Source organism: Hyperolius riggenbachi, chromosome 8, assembly GCF_040937935.1.
Source record: "Hyperolius riggenbachi isolate aHypRig1 chromosome 8, aHypRig1.pri, whole genome shotgun sequence".
Taxonomy (NCBI): Eukaryota; Metazoa; Chordata; class Amphibia; order Anura; family Hyperoliidae; genus Hyperolius; species Hyperolius riggenbachi.
The window spans coordinates 101041849-101067131 of NC_090653.1; the positions used below are offsets into that span (position 1 = coordinate 101041849).

The following is a 25283-nucleotide window of genomic DNA, read 5'->3' on the forward strand; positions in this document are numbered from 1 at the left end:
ACATCCAGATCCAGCTGGGGTGAGAACACATGCAATTTCCCTGTGCTGGCACTGCATTTTTTTAATTTCAGGGAAACGGAGCAAGTAGTCAAGCAGAACAGAGTAGCTAGCCTGTGCACGATCAGAGACGTGACAGGCTGTAGAAGCACGGTATGTGTTATCTTTTTTTTTTTTTTTTTTTGCAGTCTGATACTATTAATTTTAAGACCAGTGCAGTCCTCATCCTTTTCCCCCTTCTATAGTTATAATCATGAGTATCACAACACACTGGACTTAAAGGGACCTCACCAATAAGTATGTATATTTTTTGTAGAGGTTTGTCTAATATACTGTATTGTTCAAACATGATGGTTACTCCGACTCACCATCACGTTTGAACAATATATTAGACAAACCTCTAAAAACAAAAAATATACATACTTAGGGCTTTCTCCAGTCCCCTTCTGGCTGATCGCTCCCTTGCTGTCCTCCGCAACCTTGGATTGTCATCAGGTGGGATGAAAACCTTAGCTGGGGTTTCTGCACTGTAGTCTTCTGCAGCACTTTCAAGTACATAGTCATGTCACTGACTGTCCTCAGAGGAGCTCACACTCTAATCCTACCATAGTCATAGTGTAATGTCCTACCATATTATTATTATGTATTTATATAGCACTGACATCTCCTGCAGCACATTACAGAGTACATAGTCATGTCACTGACTGTCCTCAGAGTAGCTCACAGTCTAATCCTACCATAGTGATAGTCTAATGTCCTACCATATTATTATTATGTATTTATATGGCACTGACATCTTCTGCAGCACTTTACAGAGTACATAGTCATGGCACTGACTGTCCTCAGAGGAGCTCACAATCTAATCCCTACCATAGTCATAGGCTAATGTCCTACAATATTATTATTATGTATTTATATAGCTCTGACATCTTCTGCAGCACTTTACAGAGTACATAGTCATGTCACTGACTGTCTTCAGAGGAGCTCACAATCGAATCTCTACCATAGTTATAGTGTAATGTCCTACCATATTATTATTATGTATTTATATAGCTCTAAAATCTTCTGCAGCACTTTAACCTCCCTGGCGGTTTATTTATTTTGCCAGGGAGGCTGCGGGAGGGTTTTTTTTAAATTAAAAAAAAAATATTTCATGCAGCCAACTGAAAGTTGGCTGCATGAAAGCCCACTAGAGGGTGCTCCGGAAGCGTACTTTCGATCGCAATGAGCGGCCTATCTTGTTTCGCTTTCCTCGTCGCCATGGCGACGAGCGGAGTGACGTCATGGACGTCAGTCGACGTCCTGACGTCAGAGCCGCCCGATCCAGCCCCTAGCGCCGGCCGGAACTGTTTGTTCCGGCTGCGCTGGGCTCGGGCGGCTGGGGGGACCCTCTTTCGCCGCTGCACGCAGCGGATCGCCGCGGAGCGGCGGCGATCGGGCAGCACACGCGGCTGGCAAAGTGCCGGCTGCGTGTGCTGCTTTTTACAGAATTGAAATCGGCCCAGCAGGGCCTGAGCGGCGACCTCCGGCGGCATACCCCGAGCTCAGCTCGGGATTACCGCCAAGGAGGTTAAAGAGTACATAGTCATGTCACTGACTGTCCTTAGAGGAGATCACAGTCTAATCTCTAGCATAGTTATGGTGTAATGTCCTACCATATTATTATTATGTATTTATATAGCTCTGACATCTTCTGCAGCACATTACAGAGTACATAGTCATGTCACTGACTGTCCTCAGATGAGCTCACAATCTAATCCTGCCATAATCAAAGGCTAATGTCCTACTATATTATTATTATGTATTTATATAGCACTGACATCTTCTGCAGCACTGTACAGAGTACATAGTGATGTCACTGACTGTCCTCAGAGGAGCTCACACTCTAATCCTACCACAGTCATCATAGTCTAATGTCCTACCATATTCTTATGTATTTATATAGCACTGGCATCCTCTGCAGCACTTTACAGAGTACATAGTCATGTACAAACCCTGGCTGCCCAGAATTAATGATTAATCATTCTGATTATCAGCATATATGTTGTCACTCACAGCATATGCTGATTATTCAGCAGAACAGACAATAGTCATACTGTCCAGGTTGAGATAATGATGGCAGCTGCAGTAACAGGAGCAGAGGTAGGGAAGCACTGTACAGCACTATTTACATGATAATCTGACTTGCCATGGAAAGTTCCTGTGTCTCTGGATGCCCTCCTGATTGCTCTGCTTCAGTTCCAGCTTACCATGTGCTCCATACTCCTCCCCTCCCTCCTCTCTTCCTGCTTTTTCCTTTCCCAGTGTGCACCTGTCAAACAGGACCCCCATTGTGAAATATTTCTCCCATTAATTCTCCCTCCTGTGACTCCCACTTTCCATAATCTCTATAATATGGTTATTTTCGTGGTGGGGGGGGGGGGGGGGCGCCACAGGTTTTCTTGCCTGGAGTGACAAATTGGCTAGAGGTGCCCCTGATTGACACCCTCTAAACAAGAGGGTAAGACATTGAAAGAAATTTCTGAACGAATAGGCTGTTCCCAGAGTGCTGTATCAAGGCACCTCAGTGGGAAGTCTGTGGGAAGGAAAAAGTGTGGCAGAAAACACTGCACAACAAGAAGAGGTGACCAGACCCGGAGGAAGATTGTGGAGAAGGACCGATTCCAGACCTTGAAGGACCTGCGGAAGCAGTGGACTGAGTCTGGAGTAGAAACATCCAGAGCCACTGTGTACAGGCGTGTGCAGGAAATGGGCTACAGGTGCCGCATTCCCCAGGTCAAGCCACCTTTGAACCAGAAACAGCGGCAGAAGAGCCCAACCTGGGCTACAGAGAAGCAGCAATGAACTGTTGCTCAACTTTTGCATGTCATTTGTAAATCAAGGTGCCAGAGTCTGGAGGAAGACTGGGGAGAGGGAAATGCCAAAATGCCTGAAGTCCAGTGTCAAGTACCCACAGTCAGTGATGGTCTGGGGTGCCATGTCAGCTGCTGGTGTTTGGTCCACTGTGTTTTATCAAGGGCAGGGTCAATGCAGCTAACTATCAGGAGATTTTGGAGCACTTCATGCTTCCATCTGCTGAAAGGCTTTATGGAGATGAAGATTTCATTTTTCAGCACGACCTGGCACCTGCTCACAGTGCCAAAACCACTGGTAAAGGGTTTACTGACCATGGTATTACTGTGCTCAATTGGCCTGCCAACTCTCCTGACCTGAACCCCATAGAGAATCTTTGGGATATTGTGAAGAGAAAGTTGAGAGACGCAAGACCCAACACTCTGGATGAGCTTAAGGCCGCTATCGAAGCATCCTGGGCCCCCATAACACCTGAGCAGTGCCACAGGATGATTGCCTCCATGCCACGCCGCATTGAAGCAGTCATTTCTGCAAAAGGATTCCCGACCAAGTATTGAGAGCATAACTGAACATAATTATTTGAAGGTTGACTTTTTTTGTTTTAAAAACACTTTTCTTTTATTGGTCGGATGAAATATGCTAATTTTTTGAGATAGGAAATTTGGGTTTTCATGAGCTGTATGCCAAAATCATCAATATTAAAACAGTAAAAGGCTTGAAGTACTTCAGTTGTGTGTAATGAATCTAAAATATATGAAAGTCTGATGTTTATCAGTACATTACAGAAAATAATGAACTTTATCACAATATGCTAATTTTTTAGAAGGACCAATACTGCCGCAAACGTGGCTAGTGGTTAATGGCCCATTAGAGTCCTTGCAAAGTGGTACAGAATAATGGCACAGTGCACAATGTAAATCCTACCTGTCTGGCCACTTCAGTCAGGAGGTCTGGGGAGGATCGGCATTGCCTTTCATGGAGATTGGCCTGAAAGTGTCTCCTGGAATTACATAAGGAAAACATTCACTTGACCAGCAGCTACCATTAGCACTTTGGTATAATTCTAGTTTAACATAAACATGCTTACCGCTCAAATGGGAGATTCTTTGCTTTTCCTTTAGTCCAGGAGTCGAACAGTTGTTTTTGGGTTCTCCCACTAAATGAAAGAATACTATTGTTATACAACAATTCTGAAAGGATTAGTCCACCCAAAGCACATCACATCTAATTTTGTTTAAATAACATCTGACTCTTCTCAGGAACAACATTTTCTACTTAAGCTCCAAACCCTCCCATATTGTCCCATTCCTGCCCACATTGTCACAGCCCTGCCCACGCGTCACAGCCCTGCCCACATTGTCCCATCCCTGCCCACGCATCACAGCCCTGCCCACATTGTCCCATCCCTGCCCACGCATCACAGCCCTGCCCACATTGTCCCATCCCTGCCCACGCATCACAGCCCTGTCCACACGTCACAGCCCTGCCCACATGTCACAGCCAGCTAGCGCTCAAGTCTGTATTTTACTATCTAATACAGATGACAGAGAATAGAGACTTGACACGCTTTAAACTAGTGGTAGCAAATTTTAAAAAGGCCTGTCTTCTGGTTGTCTACACTTCATTTCACTCCACTTATTTGAGTTAACAGGGTTGAAACAACAGAGCTGTCACTGTCATCACTTTATATCAGCAGAAATGTAAAAGGAAAGGTGTCTAAACATTAATGGTGTGCATACACCTTTGACGGATGTCACCAGTCGGAGTTTAGGACCTGATCCCCTTGGGCGACAGCGCTAGGTCGGGCTGCACACACACGTGTTAGCTGTGTAGTTGACCACACACTGTTGCTATGAAGAAGAGGGTGAGCTGTGCGGCAGGCGGGGAAACGGTGCAAGCAGTGAGGGGGAAAGGGGGATTGGCATCGTTGGGGGTGAGTAAATCCGCCTGGCGGATCGGTCGTGGGTTGGGGATTGGCTTCCACACATGTCTGATTATCGACTGAGGCGGTCGTTATCAGCCAACTTGCATTTCAGCGCATGGGTAGGAGGGCCAAAGTACCTCTATAGTAATGTATAAGGTTTAGATTAAGATCTGCCCCCTACTCTATGGATTTCCAGACTGCCTCCAGTCCTGACATACCATAGTTCTGACCTGTTTATAGTGAATAAAGTCAAGTACCGTATATCACAAGATTAGCTGGTAGGAATGATCCCACACACTTGCTGCACTGCAAACAAATGTTGCCTTACTAAATCCCTCCCCCACCAGAGCTGCTTAACAAACGCAGCAGACCACATAATAAGCCCAGCTTTATCTACAACTATTTAACTGTATGCAATTAATTTACATTATAGAGAGGTATCCTCAAATCTCTGCAAATGTAAAGTTTGTGACACACACTATGGAAAGTCTGGTAATGAGGTGCTGCTGGATGGCTTGACTGGTTGCTTATGGGTTTCTAATCTGGGTTGAATGAATAATTCAAGTGTACCTGAAGCAAACCTCAAGTCAAAGAATGGATACTTACCTAGGAAGAAAGAAACCATGCCATCCTCCAAACCACCATTGTCACTCGTGGACCCTCCAAAGAAATCCGACATGAGCTTATGGGATGCGACCCGGATTTCTAGAAGGTCCCGGCGAGCAGCAGCAGGGGCAAGGAAGACACAGGAAGCCTCTACAGGATCTTCTTAGGTAACTATCTGTTTTTTAAACTGAGGTTCACCTTGCCCTCGGGTTCACTTTATGGCTTCCACCTTCTCTGCTTGTTTTCAGAGAATGAAGAAGTAGTAAAGTCTCACTTAGGCCTTGTTCACATTGCATTCCCCGCGCACGTCCGTCCGCGTTGGGCTGTTTTTGAGGAATCTTTTTTTTTTTTCCGATTCCCGGCGCTTGGGTGGGCGATTCATTTTTGTGCTTAGCGGTTTTCTAAGTGTTTTTTATGAGCGGTTTTGTAATTCACTCCCTGGTGCAAGTCAGGAAGTGAACTCTTTGACCCGGAAAAGAATAAATACAATGTATTTACTCTTAAAAACGTGAACGCAATCGCTACACAAAGCGATTTTGTGAGCATTTTGCGTTTCTCCCATACTTTTCATTGAGGCGGAATCGCCTCAGAAATGGTCCGTGCACGCACCGCTTTACTGAGCGGACAGCGCACGACCCGCGCTGATCTGAACCTTCTCATAGACATTCATTGCACAAGCGTTTGGTGGGCAATTTTAAAAATCGCCTGCGTGTAACAAAAACCCCAAAACGCCTGCAGTGTGAACAAGCCCTAAAAGCACGACAATGAGCTGAAACATCACATCATTCTATTACAATAGCTCCACCTTGCAGGAAGCCTGACATAATAGGAATGTAAAGTGAAGCTATTGCTATGCATTTGTTAAGTATCAGCTACCTGGCTACCAAGCTAATTTTATGACTGTCGAAGTCACAGGAAGACATTATTTTCGTTTTGGTTATTTGGAAAGGGAATAAAAGCCCTCTTGGATTGTATTGCTGTCCTATGTCTCAGTTTGAGAGAATTTCCATTACTTGTCCAGGCAGGAAGTGAGGTTATCTCTTCAAATCTGTCAGACAGCAAAATATAAATCATTTTTGTACAGTGAGGGTAGAGTGCCAAACATTACTGATGTTCTACATGAAAGTACCTCTAAAGCGATATAGTATCTGGTGGATTAAGCTCATGGTGGGTGAGGTTCCCTGATCCTAAATTTCGTTGTACTCATTGTTTTCAGGGACCCTCCTGTGCTTTCCACCCTTCTCCTCCTACCACTTTCCAGAAGCTTACCGAATGTTGAACAAGTGATTCTTAACTGGCCATGTGCAACTTCTAAACCACACTTACCCAGTGAAAGAAAGTGCTTATGTGCTGCTTCTTGCACAAGCACTTTCTTTTACCGGGTGTCTGGATCTCGAACATGCGCAATCCAGTTTAGCTTCTGCACAGCCATGGGCACTTCCTCTAACTTATTTGACTGATGAGCCTGTTAAAGGATACCAGAGCCCAACTCACTCTGCTAAAAAAAAAACATATTGTGCTGGTGGGAGGGTGTCAGTGTTCAATTACCGCTCCCTCTGTTTGCGGCTGTGTGCCTCCGGCACGTTCCTGAGCTCGTCCTGTCTCCTGACCTCAGCATTCAGTATGGAAATGCTGTGCTGCACATGCACAGTATTTCCTTTTACTTCTGTGTGACTGCGCTCCACCATCAACCCAAGACGCGCGCTGTGGCATCCTGACGTGCGCGCTCCACAGCCCTCTGCAGTTTCTGTTGTGGAGACGCTGTGGAGCACACCCGCCAGGAAGCCTGCAGGCGGAAGCGAGTGGACTGGACGCATCTAGGGGTGACGGAGCGCGGTCACAGGGGAGAAGAAGGTAATACTGGGCATGTGTGATGCAGTATTTCCATACTGGATGGTTGGGAGACAGGACGGGGCCCGGGAACGGGCTTAACGGAGGCACGAGCAAGCGAAAGAGGATCCGCAAACCAGACTTGGCTGATGAAAAAATACTGTTCTTTATTACAAAATCCACAAGACAATGTGCAATAAAACCACAGGGTCAACTGACGCGTATCGGGCCTACAATTTGCCCTTAGTCATAGTTAACGGAGGCACACAGCTGCAAACAGAGGGAGGGGTAAGTGAACGCTGACACCCTCCCACCAGCACAATATGGGTTTTTTTAGCAGAGTGAGTTGGGTTCTGGTATCTTTGAAATATTAAAGATTTAGAGACTGGAGAATGGGAGGGACCCTGAAGATGACAAGCACCACGAAGAAGGTTAGGAACAGGTAACCTAGCCGAAGTGGGCTTAATCCACCAAATACTGTATTTCACTTCAGGAGTATTTTAAACGTGAATACAACAGGAATTGGGATGGAAGACTGTGCTCGGCTACACTAATGGACATAAAAAGGTAAAACTCTGAAAAGGGAGGAGGTGGAGGGGATTATGCAATCTTTGCACACAGGTAGATTGGCTCCTCCTCTCTTCCCCCTATTCCTTCCCGACTCTCTAATGTGGATGATGAGGAGATATAGGTAGGAGTTTGGACGCCTGTCTCTCCAATAAAATTGCATTGCCATCTTAACAGGAAAAGGAGCCAGAGGAGCCAGGCTATAGTGCTGTGACAGCGCTCCTCTTCTTTTCTATAATTTAAACATAGAAAAACAATCGCACATAGTGCATTACTGTGAATCACAAAGTACAGTTCCCCACACGTGCATAGGTGCTCAATTGTGCATCACTCGTGGTCTCTACAACCCCTCCACACTAGCAGCTCACCAGATTGACACCACCTCACAATCCAGGTGGGTCTAGCGCTTAGCCTATAGAGCGGCCAACTCCAATGACACTTCCACGATACTTTAGTTCACAATAAGATGATCCATATTTAATGACAAGTTCCACATGAAAAACATATAAGAACACACATAGCATAAAACCGTTGGGCTAAAAGTTATTGCCTGCGCAATATCAGCGCACTCACTTGTGTAGGAAGATAACAGGCATTTCAGGCATTGCAGCCTAGCAATAAAGCTTCTCTGCTGGCGGTGTCGGCGTCCCGAACTTCCCCGCTCCTCGTGGCAGCCTGTCTCCTGACCTTTCAAATCCCAGTGACGTCAGCGCTCCTGGTCACGCCCGACGCGTTTCGTCCAATGGACTCATCAGGGGCTGATGTCACTAGGGCGCCGACGTCTTTTATACTGAGGGCTAGCTCTATTGCGTAGTCTATGGGTGCCTAGGGCGCCCAAACGTACTTGCATCCACTACTTACTTATTATGACGTCATCAGTGGCCGTCTGGAACGCTGATGTCCCGGCCCTACCTGATGACTAAAACCTGTGATGAGGGTTAATGCCATCTTGTGGCCAAATTACTAACTTCCACCCTTTTGGCTGAAAAAATCTTTCAGTCTAAGTCAGTGCCATCTTGTGGCCACTTGGCTAACTTTTTTGCATTTGTTGAAGCTAGACCTGCCAGTATGTCAACCAATGATTGGAAATAAGGGTGGAAAGCCCATGCTTTAAAATATATTTTATATTTTGAAAAATCCCAATGTTCCAGTTTTTTCTGGTCCGATGGTTTTTATTATCTTTTTCATTTGGAGTAAAAAATTAATAAAAACTAAAAAAACACATTTATGATTTAATATAAATCAACTCCTCCATCCTACATAATAATTTCAACATGAGGGACTGATTAAAGGTGGCCAGTATGACCATCCCTATGACACTCAAGGGGTCGACCATGCCCAAATCAAAGGGGGCTATGATTATGGAGCTCAATATATTTTCTTCTATTGCTTACATATTTCATTATAGATTTTCTACTTGAGGCACCTTATTGTTTAATCGGGCAATGGTTGTTTATTCCTGGGCTGCAATCCCTTGCCCTCTATTTACAGACAACAGTCATGACTTTTAGGCCCAATTTTCAACACCTCCTCAGTTTACATGCTGCAGTGCCTCCCATTGGCACCCGCCTACTGAGTGAGAATGCTGTGTATCTCCTCCCCATCATATACTGTGCCCTTATTTGGCCTCTATATCCCCTCCCCTTAGCTAGTGTGGTAATGTAAACAGGTGTGTGACCCCCACTTTAAATATACAAAGGAGCCACAGGATTCTCAGTGTTCAAAAATTCATACATCATTTGTAATAAAACAATTTAAATCAAACTCTACATTAAGTCCCCCCGGGGACAATGATCGCATGTTGAATATCCATCTCCCCTCCGCTTGGGAGATGTCCCTCACTACACTCGAACCTCTTCACCTCTTAACATGTGACTCTACCCCCATAAACCTCAGTCCAGTGGGGTCTCTATTGTGATGTGTTTTAAAGTGATTGGAAACACTATGTGTGGCCAGCCCTTTAATTATGTTTGCCACATGTTCCCCTATCCTTTTGTGTAATGATCGGGTGGTGCGCCCCACATATTCTAGCCCACAAGGGCATATCAGGACATATATCACCCCCTTGGTGCGGCACGTGATGCATTGTTTTATCCTGTGTTGGTAACCTGTGTTTTTCGCAGTGAGAGTATCCCCTCTACATGGCTGTGCCTCTCTACAACCCCTGCAGTCCCGGCAGGGAAAGAATCCCCTTTGACCCAGGAGGTTGGCCGTATTTACCTTCGGGGGGTCCTGGAAGCTGGGGACTAGCTTCGACCTAAGATTGGGCGCCTTGCGGTATATAAATCCAGGTTTCTTTGGGAGTGCCCTCCCCAGCGTCCCATCCAGTTGCAGAATACGCCAGTGTTTCATAATTATAGACTCAACATCTCTATATTGATGGCTATAATCAAGCAGTAGATCAAATTCTCTGCTCCTGACTCCTGATGGCTGTCTGTTTTGTAATAGGTCAGACTGTTCCATCCTCGATACTTCATTCACTACGGCCTGTAAGTCCGCAGGGTTGTATCCCTTATCCACAAATCGCTGGACCAGAACTTGGCTCTGTTCTCTAAAATCATACAGGTTGGTGCAGTTTCTCCTGATCCTCATTATCTGTCCCTTTGGAATGTTATTCAACCACCTACTGTGGTGACAACTGCCTTTAGGGATATACCCATTTTTGTCTGTAGATTTAAAGAAGGTTTTGGTCACTAGTTTGTCATCCTGTTTGATAATCGTCAGGTCTAAGAATTCCACCTGCTTAGCTGCCTGACAGAACGTTATTTTGATGGGTGACCAGTGGTTATTAGCTGTTTTACAGAATTCATTGAGTTCCTCACTCGTACCCCTCCATATAAAGAACAGATCGTCAATAAATCTGTTCCAGCTAATAATGTTCACAGCTTGTGCCTTGCTTAGTATTTCTTGTTCCCATTTGCCCATATAAATGTTGGCTAAAGATGGGGCAAACTTTGCCCCCATGGCACATCCCGTTAACTGTAAATAGTAATCTTGATCGTACCAGAAATAGTTATGCGAGAGCGCAAATTTTAACAGTTCCATAATGAACCCGATCTGCTCCACTTTCAGATCAGTATCCACCCCCGTGCCTGTTCTACTGCATACATCCCACTGAGATGGGGAATGACCGTGTATAGAGACGTCACGTCTCCTGTGACCAGTATATCATTTTGTTCAATGGATATATGTTGCATCTTTTGTAATAGGTCTTTTGTGTCTTTTAAAAGATATGGTAGTTTAGCCACTGCTTCTTGGAGAAACCAGTCCACATATTCTCCCACTCTTTGTGTCAATGATCCCACCCCACTCACAATGGGTCTCCCCGGAGGATGGACCTGGTTCTTATGGATCTTGGGGTTATAGTAGATTACAGGAAGTCTCGGGTTTGTGGGCATAAGGTATTTAAATTCATTTGTGGAGATAAAAGTTTCTCGTTCCCCCCTCATTAAAATCTCCTTTAGCTGTTGTTTAAATTCAATGGTGGGGTTTTTTCTCAGTTTTTTGTATGTAGTTGGATCAGCCAGTAGTCGGTTCATTTCCGTTTTGTATTGACTACCATTCAGCACCACCAGACCTCCCCCTTTGTCAGCGGGTTTTAATATAAGATCTTTAGTTTCCACCAGTTCCCTAATCTGTTGATCAATCATTTTACTGTTTTTCAGCCTTTTCACTTCCAGCCCATCCAGGTCTAGAAGTACCGCTCTTTTGAAAGTTTCAATGGTGCTGTCTTTGGCATTATCCTGAGGGTTAAATAGTGATTTATTTTTGAGGGTAGTGTGCATGTAGTGCTGAGGTGGTGGGTTGGCTTTGGGTATAAGGCCGGTTTTATTCATGAAATACTTTTTTTGATTGAGTTTTCTCACATATTTGTTTATTCCCAAGTATGTCTCAAATTTATTCAAACTTTTTGGGGGTGCATAGTTCAAACCCTTATCAAGTAGTTTTAATTGTTGTTTAGTTAAGGGTACCCCACTTAAATTGAAGATGCCTCCCCCTATCTCTGCCTTTTTCTGTCTCTCTCTTCGTCCTCCTCGAACCCCTCTCCGGTTCTTTTTTGCCCTCCTTCCCATTCCTCCTCCTGGTAATCTCTCTGATAATCCCATCTCTCTCTCTGACCTGTCCCTAAAAAACGGTCATTATACTCAATGAGTTCCTGATACCGATTTGATAGGGGTAATGCTGTATAGCCTCTATTTTCTCCGCCCTTATATTGGGCATTGATTCCACTTCTCTGCCTGAGATTATAATGTTGTTCCCCCGGTCTTAACTGGGGAGGAGGACGGCCGCCTCCTTGTGGTTGTTTAGGGGCATTTCTGAGTATAGGTCGAGGGGGTGGAGGTCCACCCCATGCCCCTCCCTGAATACCCTCCTTCTGCCCTCTTTGTTGCTCTTGCTGCAAATGTCTAGTTTCTGTGGGGCGATCTGGTGCTCTGAGACCTTCTTGGTCCAGATGCTCCCGCACGGGACCAGTGTTACCTGTTATGGGTACATGCTGTGGGTTTTTTGGCTCAACTAGCTTCTGAGCCTGCTCCACCTGCCACCTGTAGGCTTTATGAGTTTTATATTCATCCCAATCACTCCAGAATCTTCTTTGTCTAATTTCCATAATTTCTCTTTCATTTTTAGTCAATTTTTTCATAAGTTCCTCCATAGCTTCCTTATATGCATCCCCCTCTTTGAACGGTTCCATGACCACTTTCAGCTGATCAATCTCCCCCTCAAGGCGGTCTAATCTCGCCTGCTTTCTTTTTGACAATATTTTTAATAGATCAAGTCCACTTTTATTAAGAAAGTCCCCCATTTCTTTATCATTTTCCTCATTATTCTCTCCATCATTGATCAGGATGTCCCACCTGTATCTTTTGGGAACCAATTGTTCCTCAATATATCTGCCCAGACTAGCCTGGTCCCACCATGCTACCTGTTCTTTTAGCATAAGATTGTGTAACCTCTTGAAATTGCTCTCTAGTGTTTCCCCCCTGACATTGCTGGGTTCTTTAGAAAAGATCCCTATTAGGTTTATTTCTCCACGTTCCCTGAGTGCAAATGCATCCATGGTGATGATAGCTGTGAAAATGCCAGTAAAGGCTAATAATTCCCAAAACGCTATGAGAATGCTAGGAAAATGCCAAGAAAATGCCGAAAAAAAACTAGAGAAATGCTGATTATAGAATGCTGAATATAAAATCCAAACTGATCAGACCTCACCTATCACTCTAAAGACAGTTTATATGTGGATACCTCTAGGCATTTTTACTTCTTGTATAGTTTTATATAAATGCGGCGGCAGCAATTAAAAGGATAGCGGATACCATCCACACTTCACCTATAATAAACACAAACTGCGCCTGCCAAAATACAAACGGGTACAATAGATAGCATATGCTTCAGTCGAGTATTCGCTATCACAAGTCCTTGAATATCAATCTATAGTGCTGTGACAGCGCTCCTCTTCTCTTCTATAATTTAAACATAGAAAAACAATCGCACATAGTGCATTACTGTGAATCACAAAGTACAGTTCCCCACACGTGCATAGGTGCTCAATTGTGCATCACTCGTGGTCTTTACAACCCCTCCACACTAGCAGCTCACCAGATTGACACCACCTCACAATCCAGGTGGGTCTAGCGCTTAGCCTATAGAGCGGCCAACTCCAATGACACTTCCACGATACTTTAGTTCACAATTAGATGATCCATATTTAATGACAAGTTCCACATGAAAAACATATAAGAACACACATAGCATAAAACCGTTGGGCTAAAAGTTATTGCCTGCGCAATATCAGCGCACTCACTTGTATAGGAAGATAACAGGCATTTCAGGCATTGCAGCCTAGCAATAAAGCTTCTCTGCTGGCGGTGTCGGCGTCCCGAACTTCCCCGCTCCTCGTGGCAGCCTGTCTCCTGACCTTTCAAATCCCAGTGACGTCAGCGCTCCTGGTCACGCCCGACGCGTTTCGTCCAATGGACTCATCAGGGGCTGATGTCACTAGGGCGCCGACGTCTTTTATACTGAGGGCTAGCTCTATTGCGTAGTCTATGGGCGCCTAGGGCGCCCGAGCGTACTTGCATCCACTACTTCCTTATTATGACGTCATCAGTGGCCGTCTGGAACGCTGATGTCCCGGCCCTACCTGATGACTAAAACCTGTGAGTGGGGTGGGATCATTGACACAAAGAGTGGGAGAATATGTGGACTGGTTTCTCCAAGAAGCAGTGGCTAAACTACCATATCTTTTAAAAGACACAAAAGACCTATTACAAAAGATGCAACATATATCCATTGAACAAAATGATATACTGGTCACAGGAGACGTGACGTCTCTATACACGGTCATTCCCCATCTCAGTGGGATGTATGCAGTAGAACAGGCACTGGGGGTGGATACTGATCTGAAAGTGGAGCAGATCGGGTTCATTATGGAACTGTTAAAATTTGCGCTCTCGCATAACTATTTCTGGTACGATCAAGATTACTATTTACAGTTAACGGGATGTGCCATGGGGGCAAAGTTTGCCCCATCTTTAGCCAACATTTATATGGGCAAATGGGAACAAGAAATACTAAGCAAGGCACAAGCTGTGAACATTATTAGCTGGAACAGATTTATTGACGATCTGTTCTTTATATGGAGGGGTACGAGTGAGGAACTCAATGAATTCTGTAAAACAGCTAATAACCACTGGTCACCCATCAAAATAACGTTCTGTCAGGCAGCTAAGCAGGTGGAATTCTTAGACCTGACGATTATCAAACAGGATGACAAACTAGTGACCAAAACCTTCTTTAAATCTACAGACAAAAATGGGTATATCCCTAAAGGCAGTTGTCACCACAGTAGGTGGTTGAATAACATTCCAAAGGGACAGATAATGAGGATCAGGAGAAACTGCACCAACCTGTATGATTTTAGAGAACAGAGCCAAGTTCTGGTCCAGCGATTTGTGGATAAGGGATACAACCCTGCGGACTTACAGGCCGTAGTGAATGAAGTATCGAGGATGGAACAGTCTGACCTATTACAAAACAGACAGCCATCAGGAGTCAGGAGCAGAGAATTTGATCTACTGCTTGATTATAGCCATCAATATAGAGATGTTGAGTCTATAATTATGAAACACTGGCGTATTCTGCAACTGGATGGGACGCTGGGGAGGGCACTCCCAAAGAAACCTGGATTTATATACCGCAAGGCGCCCAATCTTAGGTCGAAGCTAGTCCCCAGCTTCCAGGACCCCCCGAAGGTAAATACGGCCAACCTCCTGGGTCAAAGGGGATTCTTTCCCTGCCGGGACTGCAGGGGTTGTAGAGAGGCACAGCCATGTAGAGGGGATACTCTCACTGCGAAAAACACAGGTTACCAACACAGGATAAAACAATGCATCACGTGCCGCACCAAGGGGGTGATATATGTCCTGATATGCCCTTGTGGGCTAGAATATGTGGGGCACACCACCCGATCATTACACAAAAGGATAGGGGAACATGTGGCAAACATAATTAAAGGGCTGGCCACACATAGTGTTTCCAATCACTTTAAAACACATCACAATAGAGACCCCACTGGACTGAGGTTTATGGGGGTAGAGTCACATGTTAAGAGGTGAAGAGGTTCGAGTGTAGTGAGGGACATCTCCCAAGCGGAGGGGAGATGGATATTCAACATGCGATCATTGTCCCCGGGGGGACTTAATGTAGAGTTTGATTTAAATTGTTTTATTACAAATGATGTATGAATTTTTGAACACTGAGAATCCTGTGGCTCCTTTGTATATTTAAAGTGGGGGTCACACACCTGTTTACATTACCACACTAGCTAAGGGGAGGGGATATAGAGGCCAAATAAGGGCACAGTATATGATGGGGAGGAGATACACAGCATTCTCACTCAGTAGGCGGGTGCCAATGGGAGGCACTGCAGCATGTGAACTGAGGAGGTGTTGAAAATTGGGCCTAAAAGTCATGACTGTTGTCTGTAAATAGAGGGCAAGGGATTGCAGCCCAGGAATAAACAACCATTGCCCGATTAAACAATAAGGTGCCTCAAGTAGAAAATCTATAATGAAATATGTAAGCAATAGAAGAAAATATATTGAGCTCCATAATCATAGCCCCCTTTGATTTGGGCATGGTCGACCCCTTGAGTGTCATAGGGATGGTCATACTGGCCACCTTTAATCAGTCCCTCATGTTGAAATTATTATGTAGGATGGAGGAGTTGATTTATATTAAATCATAAATGTGTTTTTTTAGTTTTTATTAATTTTTTACTCCGAATGAAAAAGATAATAAAAACCATCGGACCAGAAAAAACTGGAACATTGGGATTTTTCAAAATATAAAATATATTTTAAAGCATGGGCTTTCCACCCTTATTTCCAATCATTGGTTGACATACTGGCAGGTCTAGCTTCAACAAATGCAAAAAAGTTAGCCAAGTGGCCACAAGATGGCACTGACTTAGACTGAAAGATTTTTTCAGCCAAAAGGGTGGAAGTTAGTAATTTGGCCACAAGATGGCATTAACCCTCATCACAGGTTTTAGTCATCAGGTAGGGCCGGGACATCAGCGTTCCAGACGGCCACTGATGACGTCATAATAAGGAAGTAGTGGATGCAAGTACGCTCGGGCGCCCTAGGCGCCCATAGACTACGCAATAGAGCTAGACCTCAGTATAAAAGACGTCGGCGCCCTAGTGACATCAGCCCCTGATGAGTCCATTGGACGAAACGCGTCGGGCGTGACCAGGAGCGCTGACGTCACTGGGTTTTGAAAGGTCAGGAGACAGGCTGCCACGAGGAGCGGGGAAGTTCGGGACGCCGACACCGCCAGCAGAGAAGCTTTATTGCTAGGCTGCAATGCCTGAAATGCCTGTTATCTTCCTACACAAGTGAGTGCGCTGATATTGCGCAGGCAATAACTTTTAGCCCAACGGTTTTATGCTATGTGTGTTCTTATATGTTTTTCATGTGGAACTTGTCATTAAATATGGATCATCTAATTGTGAACTAAAGTATCGTGGAAGTGTCATTGGAGTTGGCCGCTCTATAGGCTAAGCGCTAGACCCACCTGGATTGTGAGGTGGTGTCAATCTGGTGAGCTGCTAGTGTGGAGGGGTTGTAGAGACCACGAGTGATGCACAATTGAGCACCTATGCACGTGTGGGGAACTGTACTTTGTGATTCACAGTAATGCACTATGTGCGATTGTTTTTCTATGTTTAAATTATAGAAAAGAAGAGGAGCGCTGTCACAGCACTATAGACTGATATTCAAGGACTTGTGATAGCGAATACTCGACTGAAGCATATGCTATCTATTGTACCCGTTTGTATTTTGGCAGGCGCAGTTTGTGTTTATTATAGAGGAGCCAGGCTGCCAATTTTTTTACATGTTTTTTGCAAAAAAAATAATAATACGGATGTGCAATGGAAAAAAAAAAACAACCGTGGGCATTGCTAAGTAATGCAAATGAACTAACGCATACATTAACAAAATTGGAAAGCTGTACTTAGATTTAAAGTAGGGATGGTCAATGAGATGCAAATAATTCTGGGTTGATGCAGGATTATGCAAATTCTCTATGCAAATGTATGAATCTTGAAAATGGGCCACTCAAATCCCATTAAGGTGGAATTCAGTTTGGTCTATTTTCAAGCTACATACATTTGCATATGAAATTTCCATAATCCTGTATTAACTTAGAATTATTTGAAACTCATTGATCGTCCCTAATTTAAACCAATCAGATTTGTTTTCTCACCTGTATCTGAAGTTGGAGCCTTTACTGCACAGGAATGGCTTGGGCTTACATTTCGGTTCTTCGGACAGACGGAAGAAGGCGTGGTATTCCACACAGGTCTTCCAGAAGGCTTTACAGGCATCCCGACTGACCATAGTGAATTCCAGGGTATCCTTGCATAACGTCTACAGAATGAAAGTGAATGGATCAGAGATGGATTAAGATATAACGGGGCCTTGGGTGAGGTAGTAGATTTGGAGCCCCCTTGTGGACTTTTTGGTAAAATGAAGTGGAGAGAGAGGTCAGACTAGGTGGCAGGTGGGCCCCTTGACATCCATTACTAGGCCCCAGGCACCTGCCTAGGTTGTCTGGTGGATGATCCTGCTCTGGTATGGATACTTTACCACAGAATTTGTCATTATAACAAAGCATCTTCACTGGCTAAAATTAAGATTACGTAATCTCACCAGATATCAGAAAATGTCTTTTTTGGACTGTCCAGAGCTGCCTTCAGTGTTTCAGGATTTGCTCTATCTGGGGAAAGGATCTGGAGAAATGAAGGGCAGGAGCCCTTAGATATTGCCACATTTTCTTTTACTTTTCCATAGTAATTAGATTGGGCTTTGGTCATCTTTTCTTTGTTCACATGCCTTATGCTGGGAAAATAGATGGCTTAATAGATCATTTTTCCACAGGCTCGATCTGATTTTGATCGTTTTTCTGACCGATTTTATTTAATTGACGAGAATGGAAATCAATCAGAAAAATGATCGGAATATTGATCAGCTAGTAAATTTGCTAGAAAAACTCATTGTATATTCCCAGCATTGAATACTTGCACACTGCTCTGGATGTAGGAATACCAAACCTGCTGCACATTGTAGCTTGACTCGTGTAAAGTTCTGCTAGTTTGCTGCACATTATTGTTACCACGTTCAGAATATACATTGATCAACCAAAACTTAAACACAACCTAAAAAAAACCCTCTTTGTGCCACCAAAACAACTCAGACCCACTTTGACATGGATCCACAAGATCTTGTGATACCTGGCACCAATTTATTAGTAACAAATGCTTTAACCTACTAACGACTGCTCAACGCCAATTGGCGTGAGCAGTGTGGCAGGTGGGGATTGCAAGATCTCCGCATGAATAACGGAGCTCCGCTATCAGCCTCCCAGCAGTGATCGTCGCTAGGAGACTGTTTACTATGTACAGCGCTGCTGTACGGGGGACAGCCGTGTCACTACAGCGATCCACTGTCATAAGCTGAAGCCTATGACAGCCGTTTGCCCTGATTGGCTGGCGAGAGGAGGGAGGGGATATTACAAAAATAATAAACAAAATAACGGTTTTATTTAAAAAAAATGTTTTTATAACATCCTGGGAGAGATCATTGCCCACCAACAGAAATCTCTGTTGGTGGGCAGAAAAAAAAGGGGGGGGATCACTTGTGTGCTGAGTTGTATGGCCCTGCAGCAAGGCCTTAAAGCTGCAGTGGCCCATTTTGTAAAAAATGGCCTGGTAACTAGGGGGTCCTTAAGAGGTTAAACCATGTAAGTTCCAAGGTGAAAGCCACATGGGACAGACTTGTTTTTCCAGCACATCTCACAGACACTCCGTTTAGATTTAGGGAATTTAGAGACCAAAAAAAAATATGATTCATCATACCCAGCCACCTTTTTTAGACTGTGTGCTCTGGCACCTTTCCATCAATTCAGCAACTTGTGCTACAATGGCTCTTCGGTGGGATAGGACCAACTGGGCTAGCCTTTGCTACTCACGTTTTCAACTGTCAGCTGTTCATCAGTTGTCCTTCTTTGAACCACTTTTAGGACTCTTTTAGGACTCTTTCACACTAGGAGCTGATCTGTGGGTTTTGACGGAACGCTCCTGGGTTAGAAAGGTAGCATGAAACTGTTTTTGACTTTTATGTTAACATTCCCATTAGACAAAGCATCTGGGAGCTTTGTATCATCCAGTGCCGGTGTTTTCCCATCGAGTAAATTAGAACTACCGCCGCTGATCAGCGTTGCATTGGAACTTCCTGACGTCATGTGTCCATGAAATCAGGTTCATGCACGCATTGCCTAATATAAAAGAGCCCTTAGCAGGAACCAACCACTGTATGCTTGGAACATTCCATAAGACCTACGTTTAGGGGGATGCTCTGACCCAGAGTTGACCATCAAAATTTGTCCCTTGTCAACGTCACTCAGATCCTTACATTTGTCCAGTTTTCCTCCTTTCCTTCAAGACTGCTCAGTTGCTGCCTAATATAGTACACCCAAAACACTTGCAGTTATAATAAAACAATCAACGGTAATCACCTATCAGTTGTTTAACCACTTCGCATCCAGACCTTGTTTTCCCCTTCTGGACCAGAGCAGTTTTGACATTGTAGCTATGTCCCTATTTAAACAGCCATAACTTTATCCCTACTCACGACACCTAAATAATCTGGAAATTGTTTTTTTCAGGATAAACTAGACTTTCATAAGGGGATATTTTGTCCCGAGAATTTTTTTTCTGCGCATTTTAGTGGAAAAAAAGAGGGAAAACCGTTAAAATTGCATTATTTCTCAGGTTTTCTTCAATTCTAGTAAAAAATAGAAAGTGCTACAGTAGGTAAAAGACATGCCATCAGTATTATGTCCCCCAAGGATAGATAGCCAGATGTGTGCCCAGTATAGCCAGATGTGCCCCCCAATATCAGCCTCCATTATAGGCAGATGTGTCCCTGCATTTGCTACCCCCATATATACTGTATATATATATATATATATATATATATATATATATATAGACAGATGCGTACTCTAATAAAGCACCCCTCTTTCTAGCCAGATGTGTCCCCAAGATCAGTGTTCCCCATTATAGCCAGATGTGCCCCCAGGATTAGTGCCCCCGCCCCGTTATAGTCATATGTGCCCCCAGCATTAAGTTATGTCCCTCAGGACCATCAGATGTGCCCTCCATTATGAAATCCGTCACCCCATTACCCTGATGGGCCCCAATAATCATTTCAACCCCCCTCCCATTCAGATTTAGAACCTTCACCCTCTGTTATAAATAGCCAGATGTGACCCTCCTTAACACTCCCCCCCCCCCTCCGTGGCCAGATCGTTAAAAAAATGCCCCTGCAAGGAGAATATCTCACCTTACCTGATTCCTGCGATCATCCTGCAGCTCCAGCCTCCATTCACCACGGTGCATGCAGCCCTGTGATACCGAACACCCGGGTCCTGGCTTGATGACGTCATTAAGCGGGACCCGGATATTCAGCGTCATAGGGCTGAGTGAAGAGCAGTGAATGGAGGCTGGAGCTGCAGCTTGATAGCAAGAACCAGTTCAGGTGAGATATTCAACTTGCAGGGGCATTTTTTTTACAATCCGACCACGGAGGGGGAGAGATGAAGGATCACTGCAGTTTGCTACAGCGGTGATCGTTCATCTGCGGGGGGGGGGGGGGTCACTAATTGGCTACAAAGGAACATGTTCCCTTTCGCCAATTAGCAATGCAGCAGTCAGTGCCGGGGGGTGTGCTCTGAAGCGCACCCGATCGTGAACAGCAGGGCTGCAAGCCAGTCAGTATGTCTACGTCATGGTGGCTTGGAGGGTGCCACAGATGACGTAGATATACTGTAGCAGTGGACAAAGTGGTTAAAGTTGTGTCTAGTTGGTTTATGTTGCCTTTATCTTGGCAAATCTCAAGAACCAGGTTAGTGAAAGATGATGATACAAAACAAAACTACTTAAAAAGGAAAACTCATACTCACATCTATATGAGGGTGGAGTTTGATCAAGAAATGTTTCCTTTTAAAGCTCAGCTTTCTAATAGTAGCCCAGTTGAATGTATTTATCTTAGTATTTCCCTAGGAAAAATCAAAGGAAAAATATTGAGAGAATAACCATATGGAGAATGCTAATTTTCTTGCTTTTCCATTCATGGATGATCTGTGAGGACATGAAGGAGCCCAAGAGGAGCTCAGTAGAAATGAGCATTTAAGGAGGCTGCAGTTATCTTTTAACCTCCTCTCCTACCTGTGAGGAAACGCGGAAAAGCCGCCGTCTCTCGAGGTGAGGCGGCTGTTTCCGCGTCCAGCATGGCGTCACAACGCGGAAAAAACGCCGCATGCCGCATGGGCAGTGCGGCGGAATCCGCATTGGTAACGGCGGAATCCGCATCAGAGGCGGCCCCCGCACTAGATACATTGCATGACAGTACTGGTGTGGCTGGGACTGATAGTCCACCAGGATTCAGACTTACACGCGCGCGAGCACAGAGGCAGAGTTTAAATAGCAGTTAGAAGGGTGTCGGCTGACCAGCTGGGTCAGCTGACAAATTCCACTGCTCTCATTGGACCAGCAATTAGGGAGGTCCTGGAAAGGTCCTAGAGTATATATACTGCTGGTTGTTCACTTGCTCTTTGTCTGGCGTGCGATCACATATGTGGGAGCACTCAGACCTGTAGTCAGATCCTTAAGTGTGCCGGGACCAGCTGGAGCTGTAATCCTACACTTAGCTAGATTCTGTTGATAGCTAAAGTACTAGTTTGATTGTGATTATATGTTATGACTTTTGCCTGCTTTGACTATCCTCCTGAACTCTGATCTTGTACCTCGATATTTCTGATACTCTGTTGCCGAACCCCGGCTCGTTCCTTGACTCTGTTTCTGCCTCCTGATTTTGTACCCCGATATATCTGATACCTCGTTGCTGAACCCTGCCTGTACTTTGACTCCGCCTTTGCCTCCTGATCTTGTACTTTATCTGTCCGTGTGTGTACGACCTGGCTTGTCCGACCTCGAGAACCGACCTTACCGTTAGAGGCGGTTCCTCGCTCTGTTAGCGATCCTTCCTCCTGAGGGTCACTTTCAGATATACCTTCCTACTGTCAGTCTGACTCCTCCCGTCTTGGAGAGCTCAGGTCTGCGGAAGGAATCTGTGCAGTACTCCTTGCTGCATTGAGGCCTTGTCCTCTAAGTGTTACTGTTACACCAAACACTACACTCTACTCAGGTGAACAGAGGTTAGTTTGTATATCGGATTATCGGTGAGACTGCAGATCACTTATAATCTAGTATATATCTGTATTTCCGGTGATACTGCAGATCACCGGTAATCAGATACTCTCTGCGCCCACCGATCGTTACAGAACGCCAGACCAAAATACAAAATGGACGCAAACACTGATTGTCTGGGTGTACTTGCCGCTTCGGTGGACAACATCAATCAAGTACTGGGCACTCACATAACTCTTATTGATGCCCTATCAGGGTCTGTACAAACCCTCCAGACATCAGTGGATCATGTGCGATCCTCTCCTAGCTCTGACATACGTATGCCTGTACCTGAAAGCTTTTCCGGCCACAGATCTGACTTCCGGAATTTTAGGAGTAGGGTGTTGTCCTATTTTGAGTTGAGACCCCAATCTTCGGGTACTGAGACCCAGAGGGTCACGTTTATTAAAACTTTGTTGTCCGGCGACTCCCAGTCTTGGGCGTATAGCCTGCCCGCCGGAGACAAAGCTCTTACCTCTGTAGAGGAATTTTTTAAAGCTATGGCGGTAATTTACGACGATCCGGACCTTGCCTCGACTTCTGAGCGGAAGCTCAAGCTTTTGCGTCAAGGCGAAGGTCCGGTCGAAGATTACGCGGCCGAGTTTAGGAGGTGGTCAGTTACGGCCAGGTGGGACACCTATGCCCTATTAGATAATTTCTTGTCAGGGCTGTCCGATGAGGTCTCTGATTTGATGTTAAGCCAGCCCGAGCCCAGAACAGTCGATGAGGCCATCTCAGCGGCCATCCGAATCGACCGCAGGCTGCGCTACCAAAAACAGACCAGGGGTAGTTCCCGTCTCAGAGGGTTATCTTACACCACGGTCCCAGTGACTCCACCTACTACTATTTCACCTTCTCCTGTCGTGCCGCCTTCCGAGCCGATGCAGATTGCTCGGTCAAAATTAACCCAGGTAGAGCAAAGACGGAGAATGACCGAACAGCTGTGTTTGTACTGCGGTGAAGGGGGGCATATAGTACAGAACTGCCCCAATAAGCCGGGAAAACGCTGCCGCTTAGGAGTGGTGGGGGGTAACACCCTGGGCGTCCGACTTTTACCCCTAGAAGAAAAACGATTGCTTCTTCCCTGTACCGTTACATGGGAAGATAAGACTGAGGTCACGGAAGCCTTTATCGATTCAGGCTCCGCGGCAAATTTTATGGATTCGGAGTTTGCTAAGAGATTGTGTATTCCGCTCACACCAGTACAACCACCCATCCAGGTTACGGCAGTGGATGACTCTCCTCTGCAAGGGAATCACCCACTGTCTCAGACACCAGAGGTGGGGGTCACCATAGGGGTACTGCACTGGGAAAAGTTACAGTTTTTTGTGTTGCATATGACAACCTCCACCATTATACTCGGCATGCCATGGTTGCACCTTCATTCTCCACACATTGATTGGGCCACCGGCCAACTAATTTCTTGGTCAGCACACTGCTTTCAGCGATGTTTAGGGAAGGTGACATTGGGCCAAACCAGGGTTCATGTTCAGGGGGTACCTGAGCAATATGTGGAATATTCTGATGTATTCTGTCCCAAGGCTGCAGACAAGTTACCCCCACATCGCTCTTTCGATTGCCCCATTGATATACGTTCAGGTTGTATGCCCCCTCGGGGTCATTTGTACAATTTATCTGGGCCAGAGAAATTGGCTATGAAGTGTATTTTTGAAGTCACATCTGTCGCCTTTCTGGGGTACATAATTTCCACCACGGGCCTGTCTATGGACCCCGCCAAAGTCTCCGCTGTTTTGGAATGGCCTCAGCCGGTTGGGTTGAAGTCTTTACAGCGGTTTTTAGGCTTTGCGAATTATTATAGAAGGTTCATAAAGGGGTATTCCACGGTTATCGCACCCCTCACCTGTCTTACGAAAAAAGGGGCAGATACCACCCACTGGTCTCCTGATGCATTAAGTGCTTTCTCCACTTTAAAAGATTTGTTTTGTTCCGCACCCATCCTGAGACATGTAGACACCTCTTATCCTTTTATTGTTGAGGTAGACGCCTCGGAGGTTGGGGTAGGGGCTGTGCTGCCTCAGCGGTCAGGCTTGCAGGGAAGGCTACACCCTTGTGCGTATTTCTCTCGTAGGTTCTCTCCGGCAGAGAGAAACTACGATATGGGCAACAGAGAGCTCTTAGCCATTAAACTTGCCTTTGAGGAGTGGCGTCACTGGCTGGAAGGAGCAGAACATACAATTACTGTATACACGGACCACAAGAATCTAGAATACATCGAGGGGGCTAAGAGATTAAGTCCCCGTCAGGCTCGATGGTCTTTGTTTTTTTCGAGGTTCAGGTTCATAATTACGTATACCCCGGGTAGCAAGAACATTAAGGCAGATGCCCTGTCCAGATGCTTTGAGTTGGAGACAGCACAGCCTTCTGCCCCAGAGACCATTGTCCCACAAAATTTGGTGCTGGCCGTAACAGAGACTTGGGAAGACTGGACAGAGACCTTGAGTCCTTTTCAGCAGGATGTCCCTGAGGGGAAGCCTGAGGGGGTTTTATTTGTGCCTCTGCCATTCCGTCTCCGGGTGCTACAGATATTCCATTCACACAAGAATGCGGGACATCCTGGGGCATCTAGAACGCAGGATCTTGTGGCCAGGTGCGCTTGGTGGCCGTCTCTGGCAGCCGACTGCAAAGAATTTGTTAAGGATTGTGCGGTATGTGCTAAAAGCAAACCCTCC

General features: G+C 45.3%; 1 protein-coding gene across 1 annotated transcript in view; it reads right to left on the reverse strand.

The window, feature by feature from the left end:
• The window catches only part of FRMD7 (FERM domain containing 7), a 71665-nt gene that overhangs the window by 16714 nt on the left and 29668 nt on the right, over positions 1-25283 (reverse strand). Inside the window, exons 8-11 of the mRNA XM_068247898.1 lie at positions 21309-21404; positions 17550-17713; positions 3938-4006; positions 3775-3850 (exon numbers count right to left, since the gene is read on the reverse strand). Of these exons, the coding sequence (XP_068103999.1) occupies positions 3775-3850; positions 3938-4006; positions 17550-17713; positions 21309-21404 (405 nt within the window). The remainder of the gene's footprint in view (positions 1-3774; positions 3851-3937; positions 4007-17549; positions 17714-21308; positions 21405-25283) is intronic.